The sequence below is a fragment of the Mobula birostris genome, chromosome 15 (genome assembly GCF_030028105.1).
Source record: "Mobula birostris isolate sMobBir1 chromosome 15, sMobBir1.hap1, whole genome shotgun sequence".
Classification (NCBI taxonomy): domain Eukaryota; kingdom Metazoa; phylum Chordata; class Chondrichthyes; order Myliobatiformes; family Myliobatidae; genus Mobula; species Mobula birostris.
Window position 1 is genome coordinate 21,015,478 of NC_092384.1, and position 25,917 is coordinate 21,041,394.

General features: G+C 43.1%; 1 protein-coding gene across 1 annotated transcript in view; it reads right to left on the reverse strand.

The window, feature by feature from the left end:
• Nucleotides 1–25,917, reverse strand: part of snrkb (SNF related kinase b) — a 129,978-nt gene that overhangs the window by 33,684 nt on the left and 70,377 nt on the right. Inside the window, exon 3 of the mRNA XM_072279428.1 lies at nt 5,756–5,897. Within this exon, the coding sequence (XP_072135529.1) occupies nt 5,756–5,897 (142 nt within the window). The remainder of the gene's footprint in view (nt 1–5,755; nt 5,898–25,917) is intronic.

The following is a 25,917-nucleotide window of genomic DNA, read 5'->3' on the forward strand; positions in this document are numbered from 1 at the left end:
ACGTACAGGCTGCTTAAAGGTGACATCAGAACTGAACTCCGAGTTCCCATGCCCTCAGTTGTAATAGCATCGTGCAGACCGCTACGCTACAGTGATACCCTCATTCAACATTCCTCTGAGCCATGGTGTAGACCCACTGAGACTCAGTGCCTTGCCCATTCTTCACTCAGCCACTAGAGGGTGCACCCCAGTCCTGGTGACTCCATCTGTCATCTTATGTCAATAGTTATTCCTCCTGTTCTGCCATATCCCAGCTCAGACTGAAAAGATTCATGAACACAAGAGATTCTGCAGACGCTGGAAATGCAGAGTAACACACACAAAATACTGGAGGAACTCGGCATGTCAGGCAGCATCTACGGAGAGGAACAAAGAGTCGATGTTTCAGGCCGAGAACGTTATAGTGTTTCTTAAAACAACTCTGAATCCATTTCAGCCCACGGCCCAACCTTAAGCCTCGACCATTCACCTTGAGTAAGGCACTGCGATCAGGTATGCTGCAGGAGAACATGGCCATGCTCATCTTGCAAACAAGACAACCAATCAGCAGACTTTAAACTACCTGAATTACAACTTGCGGCTCCAAAATAAAACAGAATTTATGTCATGTGTGCAAAAGGAATTAATTATTAAAGCAAAAAGTACAGCCGAAGAACTGCAGACTTTTCAGAGCTTAAAGTTAATTGCTCACTCGATAGCAGGCTGATGACTAACACTTTAATAAATTGCCACATAACACCTCAAACTTTACGGCATTGCTTTGCTCTCAGCTTTAAATGACTCACTGGCACGCGATCACGGCACTACTTCCAAGTGACCAAGGCCGCAACTCTCGTCCACCAGCGGCATGAATGAGTGTAACCGTTTCCTTCAGTAACTGGGCCATAAGCAGCCCATTTCCTCTGGTGTAGGAAGCCTTACATGAACTCTGCCCTTTACAAAGTTAGCAGTTCAGCTCTCAGCATCATATAACAATTAACAATTACAGCACGGAAACAGGCCATCTCGGCCCTTCTAGTCCGTGCCAAACGCTTACTCTCACCTAGTCCCACCGACCTGCACTCAGCCCATAGCCCTCCACTCCTTTCCTGTCCATATACCTATCCAATTTTACTTTAAATGACAATATCGAACCTGCCTCTACCACTTCTGCCGAAAGCTCGTTCTACACAGCTACCACTCTCTGAGTAAAGAAGGTCCCCCTCATGTTACCCCAAAACTTTTGCCCCCTAACTCTCAACTCATGTCCTCTTGTTTGAATCTCTCCCACTCTCAATGGAAAGAGCCTATCCACATCAACTCTATCAATCCCCCTCATAATTTTAAATACCTCTATCAAGTCTCCCCTCAACCTTTTACGCTCCGGAGAATAACGACCCAACGTGTTCAACCTTTCTCTGTAACTTAGGTGCTGAAACCCAGGTGGCATTCTAGTAAATCTTCTCTGTACTCTCTCTATTTTGTTGACATCTTTCCTATAATTTGGTGACCAGAACTGTACACAAAACTCCAAATTTGGCCTCACCAATGCTTTGTACAGTCTTAATATTACATCCCAACTCCTATACTCAATGCTCTGATTTATAAAGGCCAGCATACCAAACGCTTTCTTCACCACCCATCATACGCAGTCATTATTACACTTTGTAGATCACGGGTATCTGTGTATGTAAAGCAGCAGAATTTATCACTGAAGAGATATCTAACACGACGCCCCCACTTCCCAGGAACTGTGATGAATTGCTTTGTACAGTGTCACAATTCCAGCTCCGGAAAAGTGACACTTGTACGTACATTAAAATAAAGCGGACGATCCAGTTGCCAAGGTCCAGATAGCTCAGACTCCTCCATCATCAACCCAAGGTGACCTCCGGTGAAAGCATTGTTCTAGCCGGCACCAAGACCCGCTGCAGGAACAGGAAGACTGCGCCAATTAGCAACATTGCAGCTGCTGGCAGAATAAATGACAACCGGTGAGGGGAGAAGGACAGCTCTCGATCTCAATGGCCAAGCATGGCATTTATAAAGGTACGTCTCACGGTATACAGAGGTTCCCACTTCACCGATGAATCTCTTAAACTTCCCTGTCCTAGTTTTTTGCTGAACCAACCAATAGGAAACTGTTCTCACTGTCTGAAGAGTCTGAGACTAGAAAGCATGCCAAAAAACATTAAGCGTTTCCAAAGATAAGTGAAGATACCCTTCTACATCTTTGTGGCAGCAGTACAATGCATGACATAAATATTACCATGAGTTACATTATATGCAAAATAAATAAGTAGAGCAAAAAGAGAACAAATACATCATGGATGACCTCACCTTAATATCACCTCCCTGAACAAGAAGGCACAACAGCACCTCCCCTTCCTAAAAAGTTTGAGGCAAGTGAGGCTCCGCCCCCCCGCCCCCACCCATCTTAACTGTGTTTTACAGGGGCACAATTGAGAGCATTCTGACAAGTTGCATCTCCACCTGGTATGGGAGCAGTCCTGCATTGGACTAGAAGACCTTATAAGGCGCTGTGAGAACAGCTGAGAGGATCACAGGGGTCTCCCTACAATCCATTGGGGATATTTATCAGGAGCACTGCTTACACAAGGTTCTTAGTATTATCAAGGATCCCACCCATCCATCCAGCATCCTCTTTGACTTTCAACCATCAGGCAGGAGACGCCGATGCATAAAAACAAGAACGGTCAGGATGAGAAACAGTTTCTTCTCCCAGGCCATTAGGCTTCTGAACTCCCAGCCGCATCGTATTCGAAGTGTCACTGGTTAATCTGTTCCGTACCTTATAATATTTAACATTAATCGGCCTTGACACTGACGGGAGGAGTTAGTGAGAAACATGTCACTTGGGACACACCTCAGAAGGTCAAACCAGAGCCAGTCACACAACTTCCCCTGCTCACCATTCTTAATCTGTGGTCAGCATCACCGAACCGTGACCGTTTAATCTACTTCTCAGGAAATCAGTTTGAAAAGTAATCTCAAAATAGGAGGGTTATTGCACCTAGGAACACAAAGTGCGCGACTCACTGACAATGGCTGTGCAAACAGGCAGCGCGGTGAGGGAGACAGTTGAGACATGCTGACCTTGGTCGGTCAGAGCATCACGTTCAGAAATAGGGACATTTATGCTGCGGTGATTTATGTCATTGGTGAGACCACACTTGCAGCATCACGGACAATTTTGGTCACCCTGTCATAGGAAAGATATTGTCAAGCTGGAGAGGGTGCAGAAGAGATTAACGAATGAACTGCCCGGACTAGAGGATCTGAGCAACAGGGAGAGGTAGGGCATGTTGGATCTTTATCCTTTGGAGTGCAGGAGAAAGAGAGGTGACCTCATAGAAGTTTATAAAATCAGGAGATGCAAGGAGAAGGTCATAGTCATTTCTCCAGGGTTCGGAAGTCCAAAATAAGAGGGCACGAGGTAAGAGGGAGAGGTTTAAATGTGACCTGAGAGGTAACTTCTTTATACAAAGGGTAAAGAATGAGCAGCCTGAGGAAATGGTCGGGCAGGTACATTGCAACATTTAGGATGCAGTAGGATAGGCACGTGGAAGGTTATAGGACAAACTGTGGGTAACTGGGACTGCTGAGGTAAACATAGACCAGTGGGGTCAAAGGCTGTGTCACTGAATGACTCTAATCCTTGACCAGGCCATCTGGAAGAGCTCTCCTGCTTTTCCTCAAAGAAGGTGGTGGGATCTTTCATACCCACCTGCAATGGCAGACCTGGGTCAACAGATCATCGAAGAGCTCGGATCACTGACAATAGCTCACTTCCCCAGCAGTGTGCTGGGGTCACAGATGAAATGATATGCTCAGGACTGAGTGCTACCACCAACCTGGGCATCAGGCTGGAAAGATAAAGTCGTGTCTCCCCAACTTCTGAGAAGATAATATAGTTCGGGGGCAGTAATCAAATGCTGGAGAGAATGAGTAACAATAGCTGGTGGACTTTCCTCACCAGACGTCTAAATGTGAAACAGTCACTGACAACACATTCACATCCCCACCCTCAGCTCAAAGACAGGGGGTCTGGGGCTGAAACTTCTACTCTTCATTCCTTTCCACAGATGCTGTCTAGCCTGCTGAGTTCTTCCAGCATTTTGTGTGTGCTACTCAAAGACAGAAGTGAAACCATTTCACACCAACTGTGTTCTTCACCAGTTCATTCACACAACGCACTTTGGATCTGCCTCTCCCTGTACATCAATTCACTCAGTCCACACTCAACATTAACTCATCCCAAGCAGCCTGCTGTAATTAGCAGCTTTAGAGGCGCCCAGTGAAATGGTGACATTTCTAGCCATGCACTGACTCTCCGAGATTCTCAGGGCACGTCGAGAGTGACACTTGGGATTGGCAGCATTCCAAATAACCCCAGTTTAAAAATCACCAGCTGGACATAATTGACACTATTTTGCAGTAAATACAGTTTAATGAGTTCACTCCCTTCCTCCCACCATCTTAACCAACCCCTTTGACCACCATCATTAGCCCATCATTCAAGCGAGCCCAAGAGCTGGTCTCCATTGTGCCACTCCAGAACTTCAACCCAGTCCTGCATGAACAGACATGTGACATAACCCTCAGCCTTAAAGAGGCACTGCTCTGCAAGGTATGAGGCAGTTTACATTGGTTTTGTATTATCATTTAGCATACTGATCTTTGTAATCTGTTGCTTCATTGAGGCCAGACTTCAACAAAATGAATCTTTTATCCTCAACCATCAGGCTTTTGAACCAGAGCAGATAACTTCATTCGTCCCTATCTCTATACTGTACCACAACCTATGGAATCACTTTCAAGAACTCTTTGTCTCATGTTTTTGATACTTATTGCTTATTTATTTATCATTATTATTATTTTTTCTTTTGTATTTCCACAATTTGTTGTCTTTTGCACATTGGCTGTGTGCCCATCCTGTTGAGTGCTGTCTTTCATTGAGTCTGTTGTGTTTCCTGCCTGTACTGTTTATGCCCGCAAGAAAACAAATCTCAGAGTTGTACATGGTGACATATATGTACTGAGATAATAAATTTACTTTGAACTTATGCACCCCTCAACCCCAACTCTCCCCAGTCACCAAAGTTTTATCCCAAACCAAGTGGAAGGGCGAGAGGATGAAATGGAGAGGAACTCAAGCTGCTCCATGTTACACAGCATCCTGACTTGAAACAGCTTACTGTTTCTGGGTCACAGACCAGGATCCGCTTCCCCAGGAATACGATGGGGAGACCTTCACCCTGATAATGCAATAGTCAAAGACCAGTGAAAACCACACCTTGGGGATGTGTGCAACAGTACATGTTACACTGTTAATATCCAATGTATCCATTATTGTGTACTATTTAACGCGCACAGCTCAGCTTGATGCGCCGTCAGGAGGCTGTAGTGAATGGTGGAATAAAACCACATTGCACGGGCTTGCCAAGTCGGTGTAGCCGGGTCCCACTGACAGTAGAGAGAAGCAAACGTCAGGAGCCTCAAATATGGTCACTCACAAGAGGGCAAGGGAGAGGTCTCGGGTTGTCCCACCAACTACTCTACCTCCATGGATGGATTGGCATCTGTTTCGTAGATTGCACCATCCTGGCATCAACTGCATGGGACAGGGTTACAGATCTCGGATACGCAGGGAAGCACACTCCCCAGGCCTCTGTGGGAAGGCAGCTGATAAAAACGATGCAAATAATGCAGGGGTTAAGCCAGGAGAGTAGGACATAAACGGGACAGTACTTACTTCTTGCAGTCAGCAGAGATGTGCTGGGGAACTGTGTAGCGACAGTCCATGATCATGGTGAGGGTCTCGCTATCATTGACCTCATGGAAAGGTGGGCATCCACACACCAGCATATACAGGATCACACCCAGGCTCCAGATATCTAGGGCAGAACAACAGAGACACATCCAATTTATTAATAATTGTTCATATTTCATAAAGTGATCAGCAGCTACTTTAATCTTATTAAATAAATTGCTGGTAGAAATGTATCCTACAGTGTAAAGCAATATTCTACCCCATACAAAACTCTCCTGCCGCTGGTCAGTTCACACATTAAACAGAAACTTTGTGGATTGTCGGTGGAGTTGTGGTACAGTGAATGGTGGTCATAGTTTAAGCTATGAGAATGTACAGAAGGTTTTGACACTGACTATGGGGAAGTCCTGTAGCCTGCTCCTGCATCACTACAGGAAAGACTCGCTCCCTTTAAAGACGGTGGAAAGAACTTAGGCAGCTTATGCAGCTCCTTGTAACACCAGTTGTCAGGTGGGTAACAAGACAGAACCAACCCCTAACTCCGCAGCCTCACTTTAATCAGCAGTGAGAATTCACATGTTCAAGGCTCAAAGTAAATTTTATTATCAAAGTGCATATATGTCACCATACATGACCCTGAGATTCATTTTCTTCTGGGCATACTCAACGAATCTATAGAATAGTAACTATAACAGAGTCAATGAATAACTGGCAAACTAGTGCTTTCAACCAGAGCGCAGAAGACAACAGTCTGTGCAAATGCAAAAGGAAACAATAATATAAAGAACAAGTAATAAATATTGAGAGCATGAGACAAAGTGCTTGAAAGTGAGTCCATAGGTTGTGGGAACATTTCAGTGAAAGGGCAAGCGAAGTTATCCCCACTGGTTCAAGAGCCTGATGGTTGAGGGATAGTAACTGTTTAAACCTGATGGCATGAGTCCTGAGGCTCTTGGGCCTTCTTCCCAATGGCAGCAGCAAGAAGACAGCATGACCTGGGTGGTGGGGACCCCCGATGATGGATGCTGCTCTCTTGCGAGAACATTTCATGTAGCTGTGCTCAGTGGTTGGGTGGGCTTTATCCGTGATGGACTGGGCTGTATCCAGGACTTTTTGTAGGAATTTCCATTCAAGGCCATTGGTGTTACCACACCAGGCTGTGATGCAGCCAGTCCAAGTACTCTCCGCTACACAGGTATAGAAGTGTGACCATCTGACTCAAGAGACTGACAGCTGCCTTAATCTTGGAAGTTTCCTCAAGGGAGGTCATGGTCCATGGAAGGTCAGAAAGCAGATACATCCTTAAACAGACTTTAGACGATTAACTCTTTGTGATAGGCCAGCACAAGGCAGTGGGAACTGGAGTACGGTATCTAATGCTGCAACCCATGGTAGGCAGGCTGTGTGGTGTAGTGCTTTGATGGCAGTACTTCGTGAGTGAGGAGGTCATACTGAGGTCATGTATAGTACATGGCTAGACACAGAAGTTCACTGCTTCCAAGTTAGCAAAAAAACAAACCCTAAGTAACAAGACAGCAGTCAATGATAAGGATAAATCGTTAGTTACGAAGATGAAATTAACCGGATGGGATGAGAACTACGCTTGTCAATTACTTCAATGGTCTCATTGGGACAGAATGAGCAGGCACCGGATTCATTCATGGAGTCACACAACACAGAAGCAGGCCTTTCAGCCCATCTCATCCATGCCAACCAGGATGTGAGGTACAGTAATCTAATTTTCCTGCATTCGGCCGGTTCCTCTATTCAGAACCAGAATCAGGTTTAATGTCACTGGGATAAGTCGTGAAATTTGTTGTTGTTATGTGACAGCAGTAAATTTCTGTACCTAATAATAAAATCTGTAAATTATAGTAAGTGTATATATATTTTTTAAAATTACAATAAATAAGTGCATCTATGTACCTGTCCAAATGCTTACTGGACACTGTGATTGTACTTGCCTCTATCACTTCCTCTGGTCATTCATTCCATGTATCCACTACTCCATGTGAAAAAATTGCCCCTCTGATCTTCTCTAAATATTTCACCTGACCTTAAACCTTAATCACCTAGTTTTAGAGTCACCCACTCTGTTGAAAAAAAAGACTGACTATCTATCTATACCCTCAATTTTATAAAGCATAAGACACGGGAGCAGAATTAGGCCAATCGGTCCATTGAGTCTATTCCATTATCCCATCATGGCTGATTTATTATCCCACCCAACCCCCTTCTCCCCTCCCCATAACCTTTGACACCCTGACCAATCCAGAACCTATTATCGTCTGGTTTAAATATACTCAATGATGTAAACCTCTCTGATCACTCCTCAGCTTCTTATGCTCCAGTGAAAACAAATGCAACCTATTCTTGTAAATAATGCCCTCCATCCCTCAGGGGGAAAAAGAAAAATCAGCAAGCCCTCTCAATACTGGCTCACAGCAATAAGCCCGCAATTAGCAAGAGTGCTCAGTGACACAGGCTGGAAATGGAGCGAAAAATTAACTGATCTTTGTCACTAACCACCTAAACAGATTTCTTAACACTTTAAGAAATCTTCCAGAGCAGGGGCCACAACAGTTCCAACTTCACTTAAAGCAAGATTCTTGAGACAATTTCCAGTAATGGGAGCAATTAAATTGAATCAAACAGGGAATGCTGGAAATAGGGGAACAAAAAACAAACGGTGTCTGATGTGTAAAATATCCATTCTGACAAGAGATTATAATTGAAACATCTCTCCCGATCACTTGCTTTTGAAATTTGAGGTTAATTAAAGTCAAAGTAAATTTATTATCAAAATACCTATATGGGACCTTGAGATTTATTTTTCTACAAGCACTTCCCGGAAAACAAAGGAATACAATATTAAAAACTATAAATAATGAAGAATGACAAATAGCTAATGTGCAAAAAAAAAATGACAAATCATGCAAATAATAAATAGGTAAATAAATAGTACTGAGAAGATGAGTTGTAGAAACCTCAAAAGTGAGCCTGCAGATTGTGTACTCAATTCAGCACTGAGGTGAGTGGGGTTACCCATGCCAGTTCAGGAGCCTGATGGTTGTAGGGTAATAGCTGTTCTAGAGCCCCGTTGTTTGGGACCTGAGGGTCCTGTACCTCCCGCCTGATAATAGTAGCACTCAGTCCCAATTCTCCAGCTTCGGAGTAGTGACATCTATTTTGTTGTACTTTGACAGTTAGAGCTAAGTGCAACTTGGAGGGAGCCTTTGTAGATGGAGTTTCCATGTGCCTGCTGGCCTCTGGTGGGACCCCTCAAACCACCTCCTTGGGAGGTCCTGTCAGAGGAAGCCAGGCAACCAAACCCAGTGAGTTCTGTAGGTCCCAGGGTGAAAGGAGTTCATGCGTAGGGTGGGTTGAGGGCAAAAAGCTGAGCAAGTGTGCTGCCTTGTGCGGGATGGCACCAAGCCTCTTGCTTACTGCTGTCACTGCACTCAGCAGAGAGCACTCCACACTACTGAATGTGACTGCAGTTGGTGGAAAGACCCCGGGATATTAGCGAAGAGGTACTTGCACAGGATACCCAGGGTCTTTTTCTTCCCCATGAAACAATATGTTTTAATGTGGAGTCCCTAGTAAACATAAATAAAAACTGCAGATTCCCCAGCATAATTTACAGTCACTAATCAAATTTAGGAAATGAACTCTGCAGGCTGCTGCTGAGGCCTATCACTGCTTTGTTGCTAAGCAATGCCTGGTGGCTTCCTTTGCTGGCCGTCCTGTCTGTCATTGATGCTGTGACAGGAAAGATTATTGTGGAGCCCGATAACAAGCATGCACTCAATGACAGGCCAGAGGACACACAGACTCGCTCATATCTATCAGCTGTACAAGGGAAGCTAGATGTTAGCAGTTATATTGTTTTGAATTATGTTATACAGCCAAGCCCTTCTTTCCGCTTAGTTTTCAACATGGTATTTCTCATAATCAGATGTCCATCTGACTCCACAATGTCCCTACATTATTTAGTAGACACAAACAAAACAAGCTGGGATGGTAAGGACTTCATTCCTTTGTGGGCCTAGGAATGCTTCTTAAATCAAGTGCAACCTCATAACTTGCAGGAGCCTTAGCTCTTGTGCAATTTGATATAAATAAACATTTGCTTAAGTGCCTAAAATGCCTCAAGCATGAGAGATTCTGAACCACTAGAAACCCTGAGAATGTAATGTAATCAGAGCTTGGCGTGATGTGATATGACTCTGGGCATCTCAACATACCATTTTCCCAAGTTAGTTTGTTTCTCTGGGTAGGTCAGAGCTCTCAGGTGAAATCCAGCATCAGAGTCACTGACAGAGTCTGAGAAAGGTGTTGTTTTGTGGCAGCAGTACAGTGCAATACGTAAAATATAGTTACAATAAGAAATGTATATTAAAAAATAAGTTGTGCAAAGAATAGTGAGGTAGTGTTCACTGACCATTCAGAAATCGGATGGCGGAGAGGAAGAAGCTGTTCCTAAAATGTTGGGTTTTTGTCATCGGGCTCTGTAGCTCCTCCCTGATGGTAGCACTGAGACCAGGGCATGTGCTGGGTGGTGAGGGTCACTAATGATGGATGCCGCCTTTTTGAGGCATCGGCTTTTGAAGATGTCCTCAATGCTGGGGAGGCTGGTGTCCAAGATGCAGCTGGCTGAGTTTACAACCCTCTGCAGCTTTCTCTTATCTTGTGCGATGCGCCCTGTCTCCCAGACAGTGACGCTACCAGTTAGAATACTCTCATGGTATGTCTACACAGATTTGCTAGTCTTCAATAGGTTTCAATGTCAGAGAAATGTATCCTGAAATTCTTTTTCTTCACAAAACACCCCCGAAAACAGAAGAGTGCTCCAAAGAATGAATGACAGTTGAACATTAGAACCCCAAAGCCCCCCCCCGCTCCCCCGCCACACATAAGCAGCAGCAAAGCAACAGCTCCCCCCCCCCCACCAGCAAAGAAGCATCGGCACCCCCACTGAGCACTCCAGCGTGCAGCAAAGCATCAATAAAGACACAGACTTGCAGTACCCCAAAGACTACTCGTTCACCCGGTAATTCGGCATACCTCAGGCCCTCTCTCTCCCTATAAGGGAAAAAGGGGTGTCCCCATTTCACAGCGAGAAGGGAGACATAACAAACAACTAGCTGATTTATGGTGTTAAAAGTCTTTGGTGACATACCAAATCTTCTCAAACTCCAAATGAAACATAGCCACTGGCATGCCTTTTTCGTAATAGAAAACTAATAGAGTGTGCATGCGCGTGCTCATTTATACCTACGTGTAGAGGCTCACACGTGTATTCACCAAGACCGCACCTAGTTTCTGAATGGGTTAGTAAGTGGAGTAGTGCAGTGCATCAACATAAACAGGGAAGCACCATTGTCATCATTATTGAATGAAGGCAACAAACATCCATAGCGCAAAACAAGCTCCAACGTACTCAAGCCCACACCCTCTTTAAAAGGCTGAGCAGCTAGAACTCACGGCTGGTATACTGAAAGCATTGCTAGGCTACCCACTTTACGAATGATGTGCTGGATTTGGAGGGAGCACACCATTAATTAACCAGGGAGATAACTGGAATCAAACAGTTAAGCTGCAAAAGACCATACAAAATACTATTCTGGCTTTTTCCTCTTTCCTTTCCTGGTGAAGAGTCTTGGTCTGAAATGTCGACTGTTCATTCCCCTCCATACCCACTGAGTTCCACCAGCACTTTGAGTGTCTGTCCCTCTGGATTTTCACCATCTATAGATTTTCTTGCATAAACAAAATACAATCCTATTTTCTGGAATTTAGAAACTGAAAGGACAATTTGAACAACATTTTCAAAATATTAAAGGAAATTGATGGCAGATAGATGCCATTTCTGCTGATTGAGAATTTGAAAATCAGGGCACTTGGTCTAAAGCTTGGAACCAAGAAATGCAGAAGTAGAATTTGGGAATATTTTTATATGCTGAGCGTGGCAGAAGTATGAAACATTTTCACAGTGTAAAACTGATGCTAGGAACCCGAAACTGATAATTTTAGTTAACCATTAGATATTATAGGACATGACAAGAAGACGTAGGTGGATCACAGATAACCAATATTTCATTAAACAGCAGAAAATGCTTGAGGGGTAAGCTGTTGACTTCTGTTCTCATGTTCCACTTTCAGTCGTTGGAAGTTCAATGCAGCACATTCTAAAAAGCAGAACTAACATGACCTCTGATCTTTGAATGGGAATTGATTGTTTTCATTTGAACTGCAAAATGGGGAGGGAAAGATCTGAGCTTTCACTTTGATAGTACTTTATGTGAGAAATGAAACTGATGACCTTGCTGCAGATTAATTATTAAACATGTATTAAATATTTAGATATTGTACAGTTATTTTCTGCGGTAATGACAGGATTGTTATCGATTTCTTGCACACTCACTTCAGTCTGGGCTAAAATCCCTATGATTAATGTAATATTGGAGGTGGTCCGGGATATCTTATTTCCCGCAATCATTTTCCAGCACTCAAGCTGCTTTGCAAAGACACCACTAGGGAGTCTCCAAGTGCAAACACAACCAACAGCATTTCAGAAGGCCCCTCCAACACTGTCTGACTAAATATGAAAATGGAGCCCGCCAACACCCCCCAGGGCTGCACTTTGTGTAAGAGCAGCTCTTTCTTGCTAAGTGTACTGCAGATGGACAAAATAAAAATCTCCAAAAAAAACAAGAGCCTCTCAGCGCCTGCCCACCTTCTCCCCTGGCTCACAAGGAAGAGGGTCAGATTACACAGTCTCTCCAGCTTTTAAAACAATCCACCACACCAGCATCTGAGAATGTGAGGGTCGCCTTTCGACGCGGGCACTCCCTTTCCCTAAACAATGATGCTCCAGCTGCAACCACTGATGTAAACAGACATGAGACACCAAGATCTACCCTTACATTCCCCCCCCCCCCCGGGTCCTTACGGTCCTGGAGATATGGAAAGGGCCATGGCTACACTGATTGGAGCAGCGTGGGAAATATTTCCAGGGCAAGTTGGCTGCTGCGGATGTGTGAAACATCTGATTGTTAGCACTGAAGGAGCTGGAACGGAGTTTTGCCTGCAGTTTGACATTGCCACAGCGTTCTCTTGCAAAGGAATCCAGCCGTGGCTTATATGCGCAGAACAGGCCAATTTACAGGCTGCTTTTATTCCTGAGCACAAATATGGGCTGTGGCTGCACTTTTTAGTCACATCCCCATCAGTCACTGCATCTTCTTTCTGTATAATTTTTCTTCTCTTTCAAGTACACAGTGCACCAAGGAATAGCAGGAGTAGGCCACTCAGCCCTTCCAACCTACCCCACCAAGCACTTTAATCATGGCTGATCTTTTCTTCTGTCCCACAACACTTATGCCCTCAAGCCTTTTAGATATTTGTCTTCGGCCCCCTTCAGTAACTTACGAGTTAGCCTCTGCAATCCTTTGGAGCAGAGAATTCTAAGAGATACTTTATACTTTATTGACCAGTCTCTGAGAGGAAAGTTCCAACACACCAGCAAAGAACCTGCAACTGTGTCCATTTATTTGAGACTTTCCTACTAGTGGAAACATCTCAAAATGCAGCTCACAAGGGCCTTATCTCTTTCAAGAGATAATCCTTCATTCTCCTAAACTGCAAAGAATGTTGACCCAACTTTCTTCAATACACAGAACATAGAACACTACAGCACAATACAGGCCCTATAGCCCATCATATTATGCTGACCTTTTAACCTAATCTAAGGTCAACATAACCCTTCCTCCTAAATTGATTTCCATTTTTTAAAATCATCCATATACCTATCTAAGAGTTTCTTAAATGTGCCTGGCAGGGCATTCCACACACTCTCTATTCTTCGTGTAAAAATACTCATCTCTGACATCCCCTCTGTACCTTTCTCCAATCACTTTAAAATTATGCCCCCTGGTATTAGCCATTTCCACTCTGGCAAAAAGCCTGACTATCCACTCAATCTATGCCTCTTATCACTCTTATTTCTTAAGTTAAGACAGGACAACCTGCTTATCTCAGTAATCAACCTGATGTATGGCTTCTGAACCAACTTATATCCTAGTCTCTCCCTCTTCCTGAAAGTTACTTCTTACTTAGCATTTTCCTTGAGGATAGTCCACTTCCACTCTGCTCTGAACAAAGGCACACAGGCTTAGGCTGATGCTAACCACAGAATGTACACATTGGTAATTGCCATCTGGATAAGGTATCAAGGGCATCTAATATTTCTGCAGTGACAATCATAGCTCTGAGAGTGGAAAGAAAACATTGGAGGAGTTCTTTAAAAAATAAATAAGGTATATAGTAATTAATAACAGTGCTAGTGAAAACTGGGAGCAACACATCAATTATCCATCTATTGCTTTCCAATAAATTGCCGGCAGCATTACTTACTGAGGAATATTGCTTCTAAAAATACAAAGTGGTGGAGGAGTTGGAAGCAAGCCTTCAGAAACCTCTTTCACAAAAACATCCAAATGCCAAAGCCTGCAACTGCAGCGTGACAGCTGAGATATAAAAAATCTGAATGGGAATGTTTACAGCAGTGAGTCGAAACAAAAGTGTGACTAAGCTTTTGGCAAGTGGAATTAAATCCCGTTGAGAGGAAGTGCGTGCTCTAAACAAGGTTTTTTTAAAAAAAAAATAAGAATATTATACTGATGAGGTATAAAATGAAGTCTTTTAAATCATTTCTGAAATTCTAGTGGGAAATTAGGTGCCTGTTGGTATAGTGTGTGGACTTCCAGTCACTCACAGAAACTGCTCTGTAAAATGAACTCTTCTGCTTTGCCTTGTCTTGAGGATTATCGATTGAAGTCTGTGCTTGGCAGATGAGGTTAGAACATGGATCCGAGTTAGGTATGAAAACCAGCAATCCTCCAACCTCTAGTCAGAATGATTTCCCTTAACATCTGCTGGCCATGTTGGGGCAACATGTAGTGACTAGGGAACTCTCCTTCCCTTTCATAATCTGTGGACACTCAACTATAGCTCAAATGCTCAGGACACAATAAAAGTTAAAAATCAATTGCCAGGCGACAACTACAGCAGGCTCCTCTCCAGAACATGAGGGAGTTTTAAACTGATCGCTCTTCAGAACTTGGCTCCGTGCTGGGTCCATCTGCAAAAGGGCTTCGCCCCTGGAAAGGTCAACAATCAAATCATCTGAAGTAATAACGAAAAGAGGAAATGGACTACTCCTGACCATTGAAATAATCTCTAAAGGCAAATAGAGATCACCGCCTTCATTCAACTTATGTAGTGGCACCACTGCCATTTTATCTTTCTATTTATCTAGAGATATAGTGAGAAACAGGCCCTTCTGGTCACACTGCCCAGCAACCAATCGATTTATCTCTAGCTTAATTATGGGACAACTTACAATGACCAATTAACCTACTAACTGGTATGTCTTTGGACTGTGGGAGGAAAGCAGGAGCACCCAGAGGAAATGCACATGCACACGGGAAGGAATGTATAAACTTTCTCACAGCAAACGCTGGAATTGAACTTTGACATCCCAAGCTGTTACCGTGACGACATTTGCACATCGATCGTTTGCCTTGTGCACACTTACTATTTGATTTATGAGGGTCAGATCGTTGCACCTCAGTGCACCGACATGTGGGCAGGGGTACTCGTGCACACCCAGTATTCCTACAGGCCGATTCTGAACCATCCTTGCTCGCAGCCACTCTACAATCAGTTTGCTTTCATCTCATGTGAGGTTAGCCAGCTGGGCCTGAGGGATCCAGTCATGTAATCCTGGTCCACAACCAGTGCAATGAAGCTACACATACAGGTATCCTCATCTCTTAACTGTGGAGTCAAAGGTTTGGAAACCCCAGTCTCCATAGGCTACAAATAAAAATCCAGTTAAAGTGGTGGCCATGTTAGGTTTTAAGGTGACCAACCTACAATTTGACAGTGACCTAGTTGACTAGGCCAGTACCAATCCCAAACCGACCAACTCTCCCCAACCGAAGCCTCAAGAGTAGATAGGTTCCTTGTTCCCACTTCAACCATACCCCATGTGTGGATTGGCTCCCTGCATATCCCAAAACCCTCTGCTAAGACCATCACTGTTGCCTGCATTTACTTGAGCACCTCCCAAGTATACACTGGTTGCCTGCACTCCCTCCACACATCCCATCACCCCATCATTGCTAGAAAGATAGTTCGGTTGCCCAAACCCTTACTTCAACCAACCTCAAAATCTCCAGCGAAACCTGGAAATCTTGAGTGTCAGATGCTTGGACTGTAATATGTATTTACGTTCAGCTTCATTAGATTCTTTCTCCAAGTCTTCAGCAGTTTCTCAGAGCTGTACAATTATTCTACAAGTCCACTCCATGTGTGCACCCCTCCAGTTAATGTAAACATCGGTGAAAATTTCCACTCAGCAGGAATGCTGTTTCAAGTCCAGCCGGCTGGCTCAGAACCCGCCCCAACCCCACTTCCATAATGCTGATCAACCTTGAATCAAGAACTTTCTTCAAGTCCATTCTCCTTAGAACTGGGGGGTGCTTTAGGCAACTTGAGAATGCTGACCGCTGAGCCATGAGTGTTGGTTCCAGGCCTTCTCCAGTGCAAAGTGTAATATTCTGACAGAGGTGCCCTCTCTCTAGAGAGCAGCAAGTAAGAGGAATGGAAGCTCCCTTGCCTACCATTTATCCCTCACCCATTGTCAAAGGTAAATCAAAAATTCATTGGTAGTTTTTCCAAGTGTGCTGACATAAAAGTGACAGCCAAGTTTTCTACAATTTAGAGTAAGGGCATCAAAGGTTATGGGGACAAAGCAGGAAAGTGGGGTCGTGAAGGATAATAAATCAGCCATGATCAAATGGTGGAGCAGACTCAACAGGCTGAATGGCCTAATTCTACTCTATGTTTTATGGTCTAATAAGTATTCTGTAATAAAATTACCTTGTTGATTGTGAACTGCTCTGGGAAGTTCTAAATTTAATTGCTCCCACAATGCGAGTTCTTTCTACTGGTGATGGTATTACTACCCACCTATCCCAATGGCTCCAAAGCAAGCCTGAGACCAAATCAACAGAGAGCAAGTTGTGAATTCAGACTCATTTCACAGACAGTGCAGATTTCTCTGTACATTATTGTACGAGACACACATCAATTCAACTCCAGCCTCAAAGCATACCGTGGCTATTAAAATGAAGTTAAAAGCATGAATCACTCTCTCATGGGTTTTATTGGATGGAAAAAGGTTTTCCACAATTACCCTCCGCACAGCCACATAACCAATGAAAGGATCAATGCAATTAAAGCTCTCGAACATAGAATATCCTGACCATGACTGGAGACATTGCACTTTAATCCCATAGCTCATCTACTCTGCAAATTTTAGCTATCTATCTGTCCGCCAGCCTCATGGCAACTGGACTTCCGTGCTAAGGCTTATGTGCGACTGGTCAATCTACGTCCAGCTCCATTTTGCTGGAACGAAATCGTGTTGCAATTAGATAGACATCTCAAAGAAAGACTTGGTTTCCATTCACATAATCCAATCTCCCTCCCACTTCATAGAAGCTAAAAGGCTGTCAAAATAGGAAACAGATGGTATACACAGACACAAACATATACATTTAGACAGACACACAGACATACATGTAACAGTGGCTAGTGTGTAGGCTATGGCACATTCCAGCCATTGAAAAGTACCAGATAATAAGATGCCCAGCTTAACTCAATGTAATATTTGAAGTAAATTTGCTTTTATTATCCATTTTCCATTTATTTTCCCCTCACTCCTTATTTTCTATCATGCTTTTTGTTTAGCCTAATCAGCCAGCTAAAAGAACTCATGGACACATTCCAACGTTCTGTTCCTTGGCACAGGTCCCTATGCCTTGCATTCCGTTTAACTGTGTAACAAATTTTCAGTAATTTCCTTACATATTTATCTGTGTCGCACATTTTGAGAGGTTAAAAATAAACCCATTTGAACAAACCATTTTAAGTGCCTTTTCAAGACGCCTCATGGCCTGATAATACCACATTAGGACAAACGTTCCCAAACATACCACTCTGGGAAAGTGAGGAGGATGTAAATGTTAAATTTCGCCCTCTCCCCAAACATCTGGAATGTAGTTATATGGCCAAATTGGGATCATAAACAAATGTTCTTCCAATAAGGTTTCTGGGGGATGGGATCAAACATTAATGTTGGTCACGCTCACACATACGCTAGATTTACAGAGATCAGAATCCTTCCCTTCTGCACACAACACAACCAATTTTTCAACAGTCGGTTGCATTATACGCTTTCAAGCACTACAGTGACCCAGGACATTGGATACCTATTCACTATCTCGATGGGATCTTTGGAAATTGAGTCCATCCTGCATGTCAGTAAAGGGAAATGAATACTTGAAAACAAATCCTTCATTGATTACATCCAGAAAAACTGGGGCATATGCAGGTCTTTGAATTTACTGCCTTTTGGAGGGAGAGGCGCACTCATGTCCCTGGACAAATGGCAGACATCAGTATCGTTATCTTTTTAGGTGTTCCCTTGGGATCCAGGACAAGCTAATTTCACACTAGTTCGTAGGGGATTTGTGGTGGCTAATGAGACCAAGTTGTGAATGATAGGCTCTTCCACAGCTTGGATAGGTGGTAGCTGGTCGGAGGACCGAAGGATAGTTTATGAGATGGTGCAGTTCTTCTGCCGTTTAAGACTACAAGACAAAGGGGCAGAATTAGGCCACTCGGCCTACTGAGTCTTTTCCATCATTTCATCACAGCTCAACCCCCCTCAACCTCTTTCGCCTGCCATCTCCCTGTAACCTTTGACACGCTTCCCAATCAAGAACCTATCAAACAGCTTTAAATATACCTAATGATTTGGCCTCCACAGCCATCTGTTGCAATGAATTCCACAGATTCACCACCCTTTGACTAAAGAGATTCATCTTTATCCATATTCTAAAGGGACTTTCTTCTATTCTGAGGCTGTGCTCTCTGGTTCCAGACTCCTACTATTGGACTTCCATGTGCTTCAAATTAATGCCCCCAAAGATTCTCAATAACATTCTGAATGACCTGGACTCCTTCAACAGGCATAAAGTCAAGGTCAAGTCAAACTTATGTACAGGTGCATTGAAAAGCTTACTGGCAGAAGCATCATATAAGCAGCATTCACAAGAAGAACGAATTATACACACTTATTACAAGAAAGAGCACAATTAGAACCAAAAAAGTCCACGGTAGTGCAAAGCGATCAAAGTGGTCACGGTGCATTTCTCCACTGAGGTAGTGATTAGGTTTGTGCAGGTGGGTTTAAGAGCCAAATGGTGGGAGAGTAGTAGCTGTTCCTGAACCTGCTGCCGTGGGACTTCAGGCTTCTGCACCTCCTGCCCCATGGTAGTGAGAAGATGGCATGGTCCAGATAGTGGGGACCTTTAATGCCAGATGTTGCTACCTTGAGGCAGTGCCCTCTACAGTTACTACCAGCGGTGGGGAAGGTATGTGCCCATGAAGTATTGAGCCAAGTCCATTGTTTTGGTCCATTATTTTCTGGTCCAGTAAAAGACCAGTCAAAACATAGTTGTACAGGCATTTGATAGTCAGCATAGACCAAGGGGCCTGTTTCTTAGCTCTGTTGAGGAGCATGCTCCTTGGCCCACTGCATAAAAATAATACTATGGTAACTTCAGCAGCTCACCATGGGTTAACGGGACCATAATAATGGCTTTCATCAATAGCCGCGGTTTATTCAGAAAGTTCATGAAGCTACTGCTAGCAATGGTGAGGGTTCCCTGACCCCGAATAAAATGGAAAAGACTACCTTCTCCTCTGACTCACTTTTAATGTTACTAAGGTCACTCGCTGATCTCTGGTAGACTAAGCTGTCACTCCCTCCCTATCAGCCATATACTGGCAGGTGTCTTGTTCTCCACCTTCCTGCTCATTAATGCTTGCAAAACACCACCAAATTGCCAGCACGGAGACAGAATAGCACAGGCTAGGTGGAGCTATGAGCGTTTTGCTGCCCATAGTGGGTGCGTTTGCTAAGTATCTGATTTATTGGTCAACTGTCCAGTGGTCTGGGCTATTAACTAATTTCCACCAATATCTGCAATCACCTTAGGAATTGAACCCATTACAATCTGAAGTAAAGCCTGAACATCAGAAGGTAAGCGAGAATCTGGCTGATCGTTCTTAAAAAAAAAACTAATTCACTAATATCCTTCGGGAAAAGAACTCTACGAGCCTTCTTCGGTCTGACCCTCAAAGGACTTTAAAAACGAAGTCAACTCTTAACTACCTGTAAAATAGCATGGCCCGGCTTTCAATTCAGGAGCATCGAAGGACAGATAAATGCTGACCTTTCTAGAAACATCATCACATCCGTGTACAAGTAATAATATCATTATTTTTCTAGTTGCATCACAGCCAATGCCCAAGAATGGAGAAGTCCACAAAGAGCAGTGGATACAGCCCAGCCCATCACGGGAAAAGCCCTCACCCACCGTTGCACACTTCTACACGGAGTGCTGCCACAAGACAGCAGCATCCATCATCAAGGACCCCAACAGCCAGCCAATGCTTTCTTCTCACTGCTTCCTTTGGGAAGGTGGAACAGGAGCCTTAAGACCCACAGTATCAGATTCAGGAACAGTTATTACCCCTCAACCCATCAGGCTCCTGAACCAGTGCGGATAACTTCACTCACCTCAACACTGAACTGCTTCCACAACCTACAGAATTACTTTCAAGGACTCTGCAACTCATGTTCTCAGTATTATTTATTTATTAGTTTATTTTATATTTGCACTGTTTGCCTTCTTATGCACATTGGCTGTTTGCCGGTTTTTTGACTCATTTTTCTTTGCTTTACTACGAATGTCTGCAAGAAAATGAATCTTCAGGTAGTATAGGGTGATGTATAAATACCCCAATTATAAATTTACTTTGAACTTTAATAATAATAAAAATAATCTGGGACTCTGACTACTAATCCTGGTGTCATGAACTGTAAAACATAATACAGATGGAGTAGATCCTTGGAGACAAGATTATTGCCTAAGCATTTCTACATGAAGCAAATCCTTTGATTTGTTATTATGCAGTAAATCTATAGACATTTTTTGAGAATAACTTATGCGTGCAAGTGGTTCATATCTCCACCCTGCCATTGCATGAAGATGTTTCAAAAAGGGTCAAACAGAGTGCTTCAGATGTTCAAATCAACAAACCTAGGCATGTTCCTATCAGGGACTTTCATCAGCTTTCCGCCGGAGATGTGAAGTCAAGCCCAATTCAAATGAGTCCAGTTGTCACGAAGAGCAGCAAATTCCTTCTCTGCATTAACGTAGGAGTTTCTATCTCTGTACCAAAGAGTCAATTGGGTCAGACAATGGGTGTGCACAAAAACCAAAACTGGCGCCATGCCCAGGATCCAATCTCCATGGCTTCACCAATTAGCTTCAACATTCAGCCTTAAATAACAGTGAAACAAAGGGGTTTATTTATGGCCATTGTCTGTAGGATTTATTTTTAGTGAACCGTGGAGCTATTTGGTGTAGAAAGGTTACCAAACTTAGCTTTTTTTAAAATCTCATGAGCTAGTAGAAAGACAGCTCGCCACTGGTACAGAGTGCAAGTTTCATAGACCAAGGAGCTGCCGTACTGCCCAGGACTGGGCAGGGAAGATGTACCAAAGTGGACTGTCCCCTTCATGAACCATCTAGCATCCTGCGGCCATGAGAGTGCCATGGAAACCAAAATCTGATTATGAAGCACAATCACCTTAATAGATATACATTTATTCAAACTGGCTTCCAGTAACATTGAAATGCACAATAAAAATCAAACATTCTACGGAGCAGGGAATAGTTAGGCTGTTAGAGCTCTGAAGCATAGGTTTCTAATTATTACACCCAGGTTCATAAACAATGATGGACATTATGATGGGACAGTGGGTCAGCCAGATCACACCTCACCACATACTGATCCTTCCAATCAAAAACTTGGAAAGCAGAAACACTCAAGGAGATATGGATGCACAAAATGTTACCACAATGTGCATCCTTCATCCAACTCCATTTTCACATTATCTCTTAATGAAAATTACTCCCAACCCAACAGGGGGTCACATGCTTTTGACTGATTACTGCCAACACCATCTGGTGAAATGATATTCAAATTTCCAAAGAAAGATCGTATCAGGCATTGAACTGCACTCTCCTCATTATTATTTGCATGCTCACAATCTGAATGGGCATGTAAAAATTGCAAATCTCATTCATTTGGGCACAGAGTTATAAACAGCTGCTGCAGTCTGCTACACTGGATTCCTCTGTGAATCCAACAAGGTCGCAATTTCCTTACCAAAATCCCACTTACCACTACCCACTCTTTCCATATTATTGTTGTTAACACCCAGGCTCCAGTTAAGACTCCTTCTTCCTTTGAACCTACTACATCCACTTGAAAGCACAGAGATTTTCCTATGTGGGAAACTGTTGTATATTTAATATTTCAGTATCATTTGAGCAATATTGGAAGCAAGTTGTTCGATTAAGCGTGTTTTATTGTTTAAGTAATTCATTGTGGGTTATATCTGAAAATACATGAACTGCATACATCATCATATGTGTGCGCCTCGCTTAAAGACTTGCATTCTTGACTCCCTTGTTTTCCGTTTGGTTAGTTTTATGTTGTGGAGTTACAAAATATGACAGTGGTGATGAAGTATTTTGATAGTTCAGTGATTGACTTCATGATGCACTGAGAGATCGTTCAGTTTGTGGGATCCTTGCAAACCTTTCTAGAGGAAACACTTCAGCTCAATTGACTTAGCTGAGGCCTACCTACAGATGGAGATGGAAGAAGAGTCCAAAGTGTTTCTCACCATAAACACTCACAAAGGGCTTTATCACTACAATAGGCTTATTTTTGGAATAGCATCTGCACCTGCACTCTGACAGTAAGCTATAGACCAGAAGCTACAGCACCCGGCGTTACCTAGATAACATCATTGTTACACGTAAGGATGCCAAAGAATATCTCCAAAACCTCAAGATGGTGTTAAGATGATCAGAAGATTATGGGCTCACAGCAGGACATAACAAGTGCGACTTCTTTAAACCAAGCATCACTTACTGTGGTCACACCATTGATGCATAAGAACTACACAAGTGTGTCGAGAAAATTCAAGCAGCGATGGATGCCCCAAAGCCAAAGGATGTTGCACAGTTGCAGTCCTTTCTAGGATTTGTCAGTTACTATTACTGGTTCCTGCCAAACCTGGCTACTGTGCTCCACTCCTTGATTGCATAACTGCAGATTAGGAAGAAAGGCAATAGATAAAGCAGGCTTTCAAAAAGGTGAAGGAAATGGTGATGTCAGATACTGTACTCACACACCATTATCCACATTGCTCAGTGGTTTGCCATGCACGGTTTGGGATGCCAACGCTTCCAGAAGAAAGGTGTCCAGATCTGTCTGAGCTAATTCCTGCAGTCCCAGAGTCAACTCCCACAGGAAGAGGCCCCAGAACCTGAGATTGTTTCACAGTCACAAATCTCGCCTGCCAAGCAGAGTGATCCCCCCTTTGTCAGGAAAGATGTTATCCCACAAGAGTAAGAAAGCTTCCAGTGATTTAATCTTTCGGCCGAAATGGAACAATTTAAAATTTACTTTACTGTGCATGTCTCTATAGTAATTGTATTATCTTGTATACTGTGTACACAGTTGATGTATTCTATATTGAGATGGAGTTTATAACTAAGCGGGGAGAGTTGTGTTTTTAATATTTCAGTAATATTTGAGTAGTATTGCAAATATGTTGCTTGATCAAGCATTCCTTCTTCTTTAAATATGGGTTATATGCTTAGGTCATCACACCTGCGTGTCATACGAGCACGCCTCGCTAAAAGTGAAAACAAAGTTAGACACGTATTCTTGGTTCCCTTGTTTAACTTCCAATTAATTTCAAGTTTCAGAGTTACAAAATAAAGCAGAAATGTCCTCCTTGGATTTCTGAAAAAATGATCTGCCTACCCACTCCACAATAACTTTTGGCTCCTTGAGTTACAGATCAAGCCAGATCTGTGAAAGTAATGAGCTTCCTTGTATACTATATATTTTTTTTAAAATAAGGAATTACAGGTTGGTGGTCCAGATCCTTTTATTCACAGTCAAGGTAACATCAAAGAGAGAGGGAAAGGGAGAAAGATAAAATAATTGGAAACATGATGGAGAGAAAGAGTGGTCAAATTCTTGTGGATTGCAAAGAGAATCAGTTACTGTTCAATGCCACAGCAAGCATCAGAGGTACTGATCTTCAATCATAAAATGTTTGAATTGTGGGCAGATGATGGACTACAAAAGGCAATGATGGACTATAAAGATGATGGACTACCAAAGGCAATGATGGACTACTAAAGCTCTGTTAATATAGGAGGAAACCGATGGATGTTTAACAAGATACAGTGGGTGGGTAGGATGTGTATGGTGATACACTAAGATTGAGAGAGTGCCTTTACTGGTTCACCAGAGATCAGTGATATGATGGGACTTGACATGGGGTGTGGTGGGAAGTGCTAGGAAAAGAGAGACTTTTACACCTTACACAATACCACAGGACAATGACAGTATGCAAAACTGGGCTGAGAAGTGGCAGATGGAGCTCGATCTGAAAAGTTGTGAATTGATACATTTTGGAAGGTTGAACTTGAAGGCAGAGTACAAGGTTAATTGTAGGATTCTTCACAGTGTGGAGGAACAGCGGGATCTTGGAGTCCTCGTCCATAACTCCTTCAAAGTTGCTGTGCAAGTTCATAGAGTGGTTAAGGTGGCATATGGTGGGCTGGCCTTCATTCAGTTCAGTGATTGAGTTCAAGAACCACAAGGTAATGTTGCAGCTCTATAAAACTCTGGTTAGATCACACTTGGAGTATTGTGTTCATTTCGTGTCAGCTCATTATAGAAGGAATTGAAGCTTCAGAGAGGGTGCAGAGGAGATTTACCAGGATGCTGGTTGAATTAAATAGCATGTTTTATTGGGAAAGTTTGCTAGGGCTTTTCTATCTGGGGGAAAGGAAGATGAAAGGTGACTTGATAGAGGTGAATAAGATAATAAGATAGATAGACTGAGTGCGAAGCCAGAGACCTTTTAATCAGGGTGTAAATGGCTAATAGCAGAGGGCACAATTTTAAGGAGATGGGAGGTGCAGGTGGGGGAGTGAAGAGAGAGGGGCATGGCCGATGTTTCTGCTGCTGCTTGTGCGACGGGAGGGGGGAATGGGACTTCAAGGTTCTGATGTTTCCATCATTCATTCTATGAAGTTTCTTGTTTCTTGGATGTCTGTGAAGAGTAAGTGTTTCAGGCTGTAAATTGTGTACATTCTCTGAAGTTAAATTGAACCATTTGAATGCATAGGGGGAATGTCAAGAGGTAAGATATTTTCCCTCCACAGAGTGATAGGTGCATGAAGTATACTGCCAGGGACTGGGACTGTGGAAGAGGTAGATACATTCGAGACATTTAAGAGACTCTTAGATAGACACATGAAAGAAAAATGGAGGGCTATGCGGGAGGGAGGCAGCAGATTGATACTAGTGTAGGTTTAAAGGTCTGCATGACATCATGGGCTGAAGATCTGATGGTGTGCTGTACTGTTCTATGTTTTAATACTGGTTAAAGTACCAGGTATCAGAAGGACAAAGCAATGGGTAGGATGGATCTTGTTGAGAAAGAATAGAACGTACTGTGAAACTGCCGAAATAAGGAATAATTCCACACAGCAGCTGTTGATTTAAGATGGTGAAGGAAAATAGGAAACAACAGGAATTCTGCAGATGCTGGAAATTCAAGCAACACACATAAAAGTTGCTGATGAACTAGAGATGCTGCCTGGCCTGCTGCACTCACCAGCAACTTTTATGTGTGTTGAAGGAAAATAGGAGTTTTTTTATGTGCATCACGAATTTGTCTCACATGCTTGCTTTATCTACTACTATTGTTAATAAAGTTAGAATTGATCGTCAACCCTCAGAAAACAAAATGAAGAAATGAACCTGCTGGACTTTGTGGTTCAGAGAGCATCAGGACTGGGAAGAGGCAGCTCCAGACAGTTTGGATTACAGTT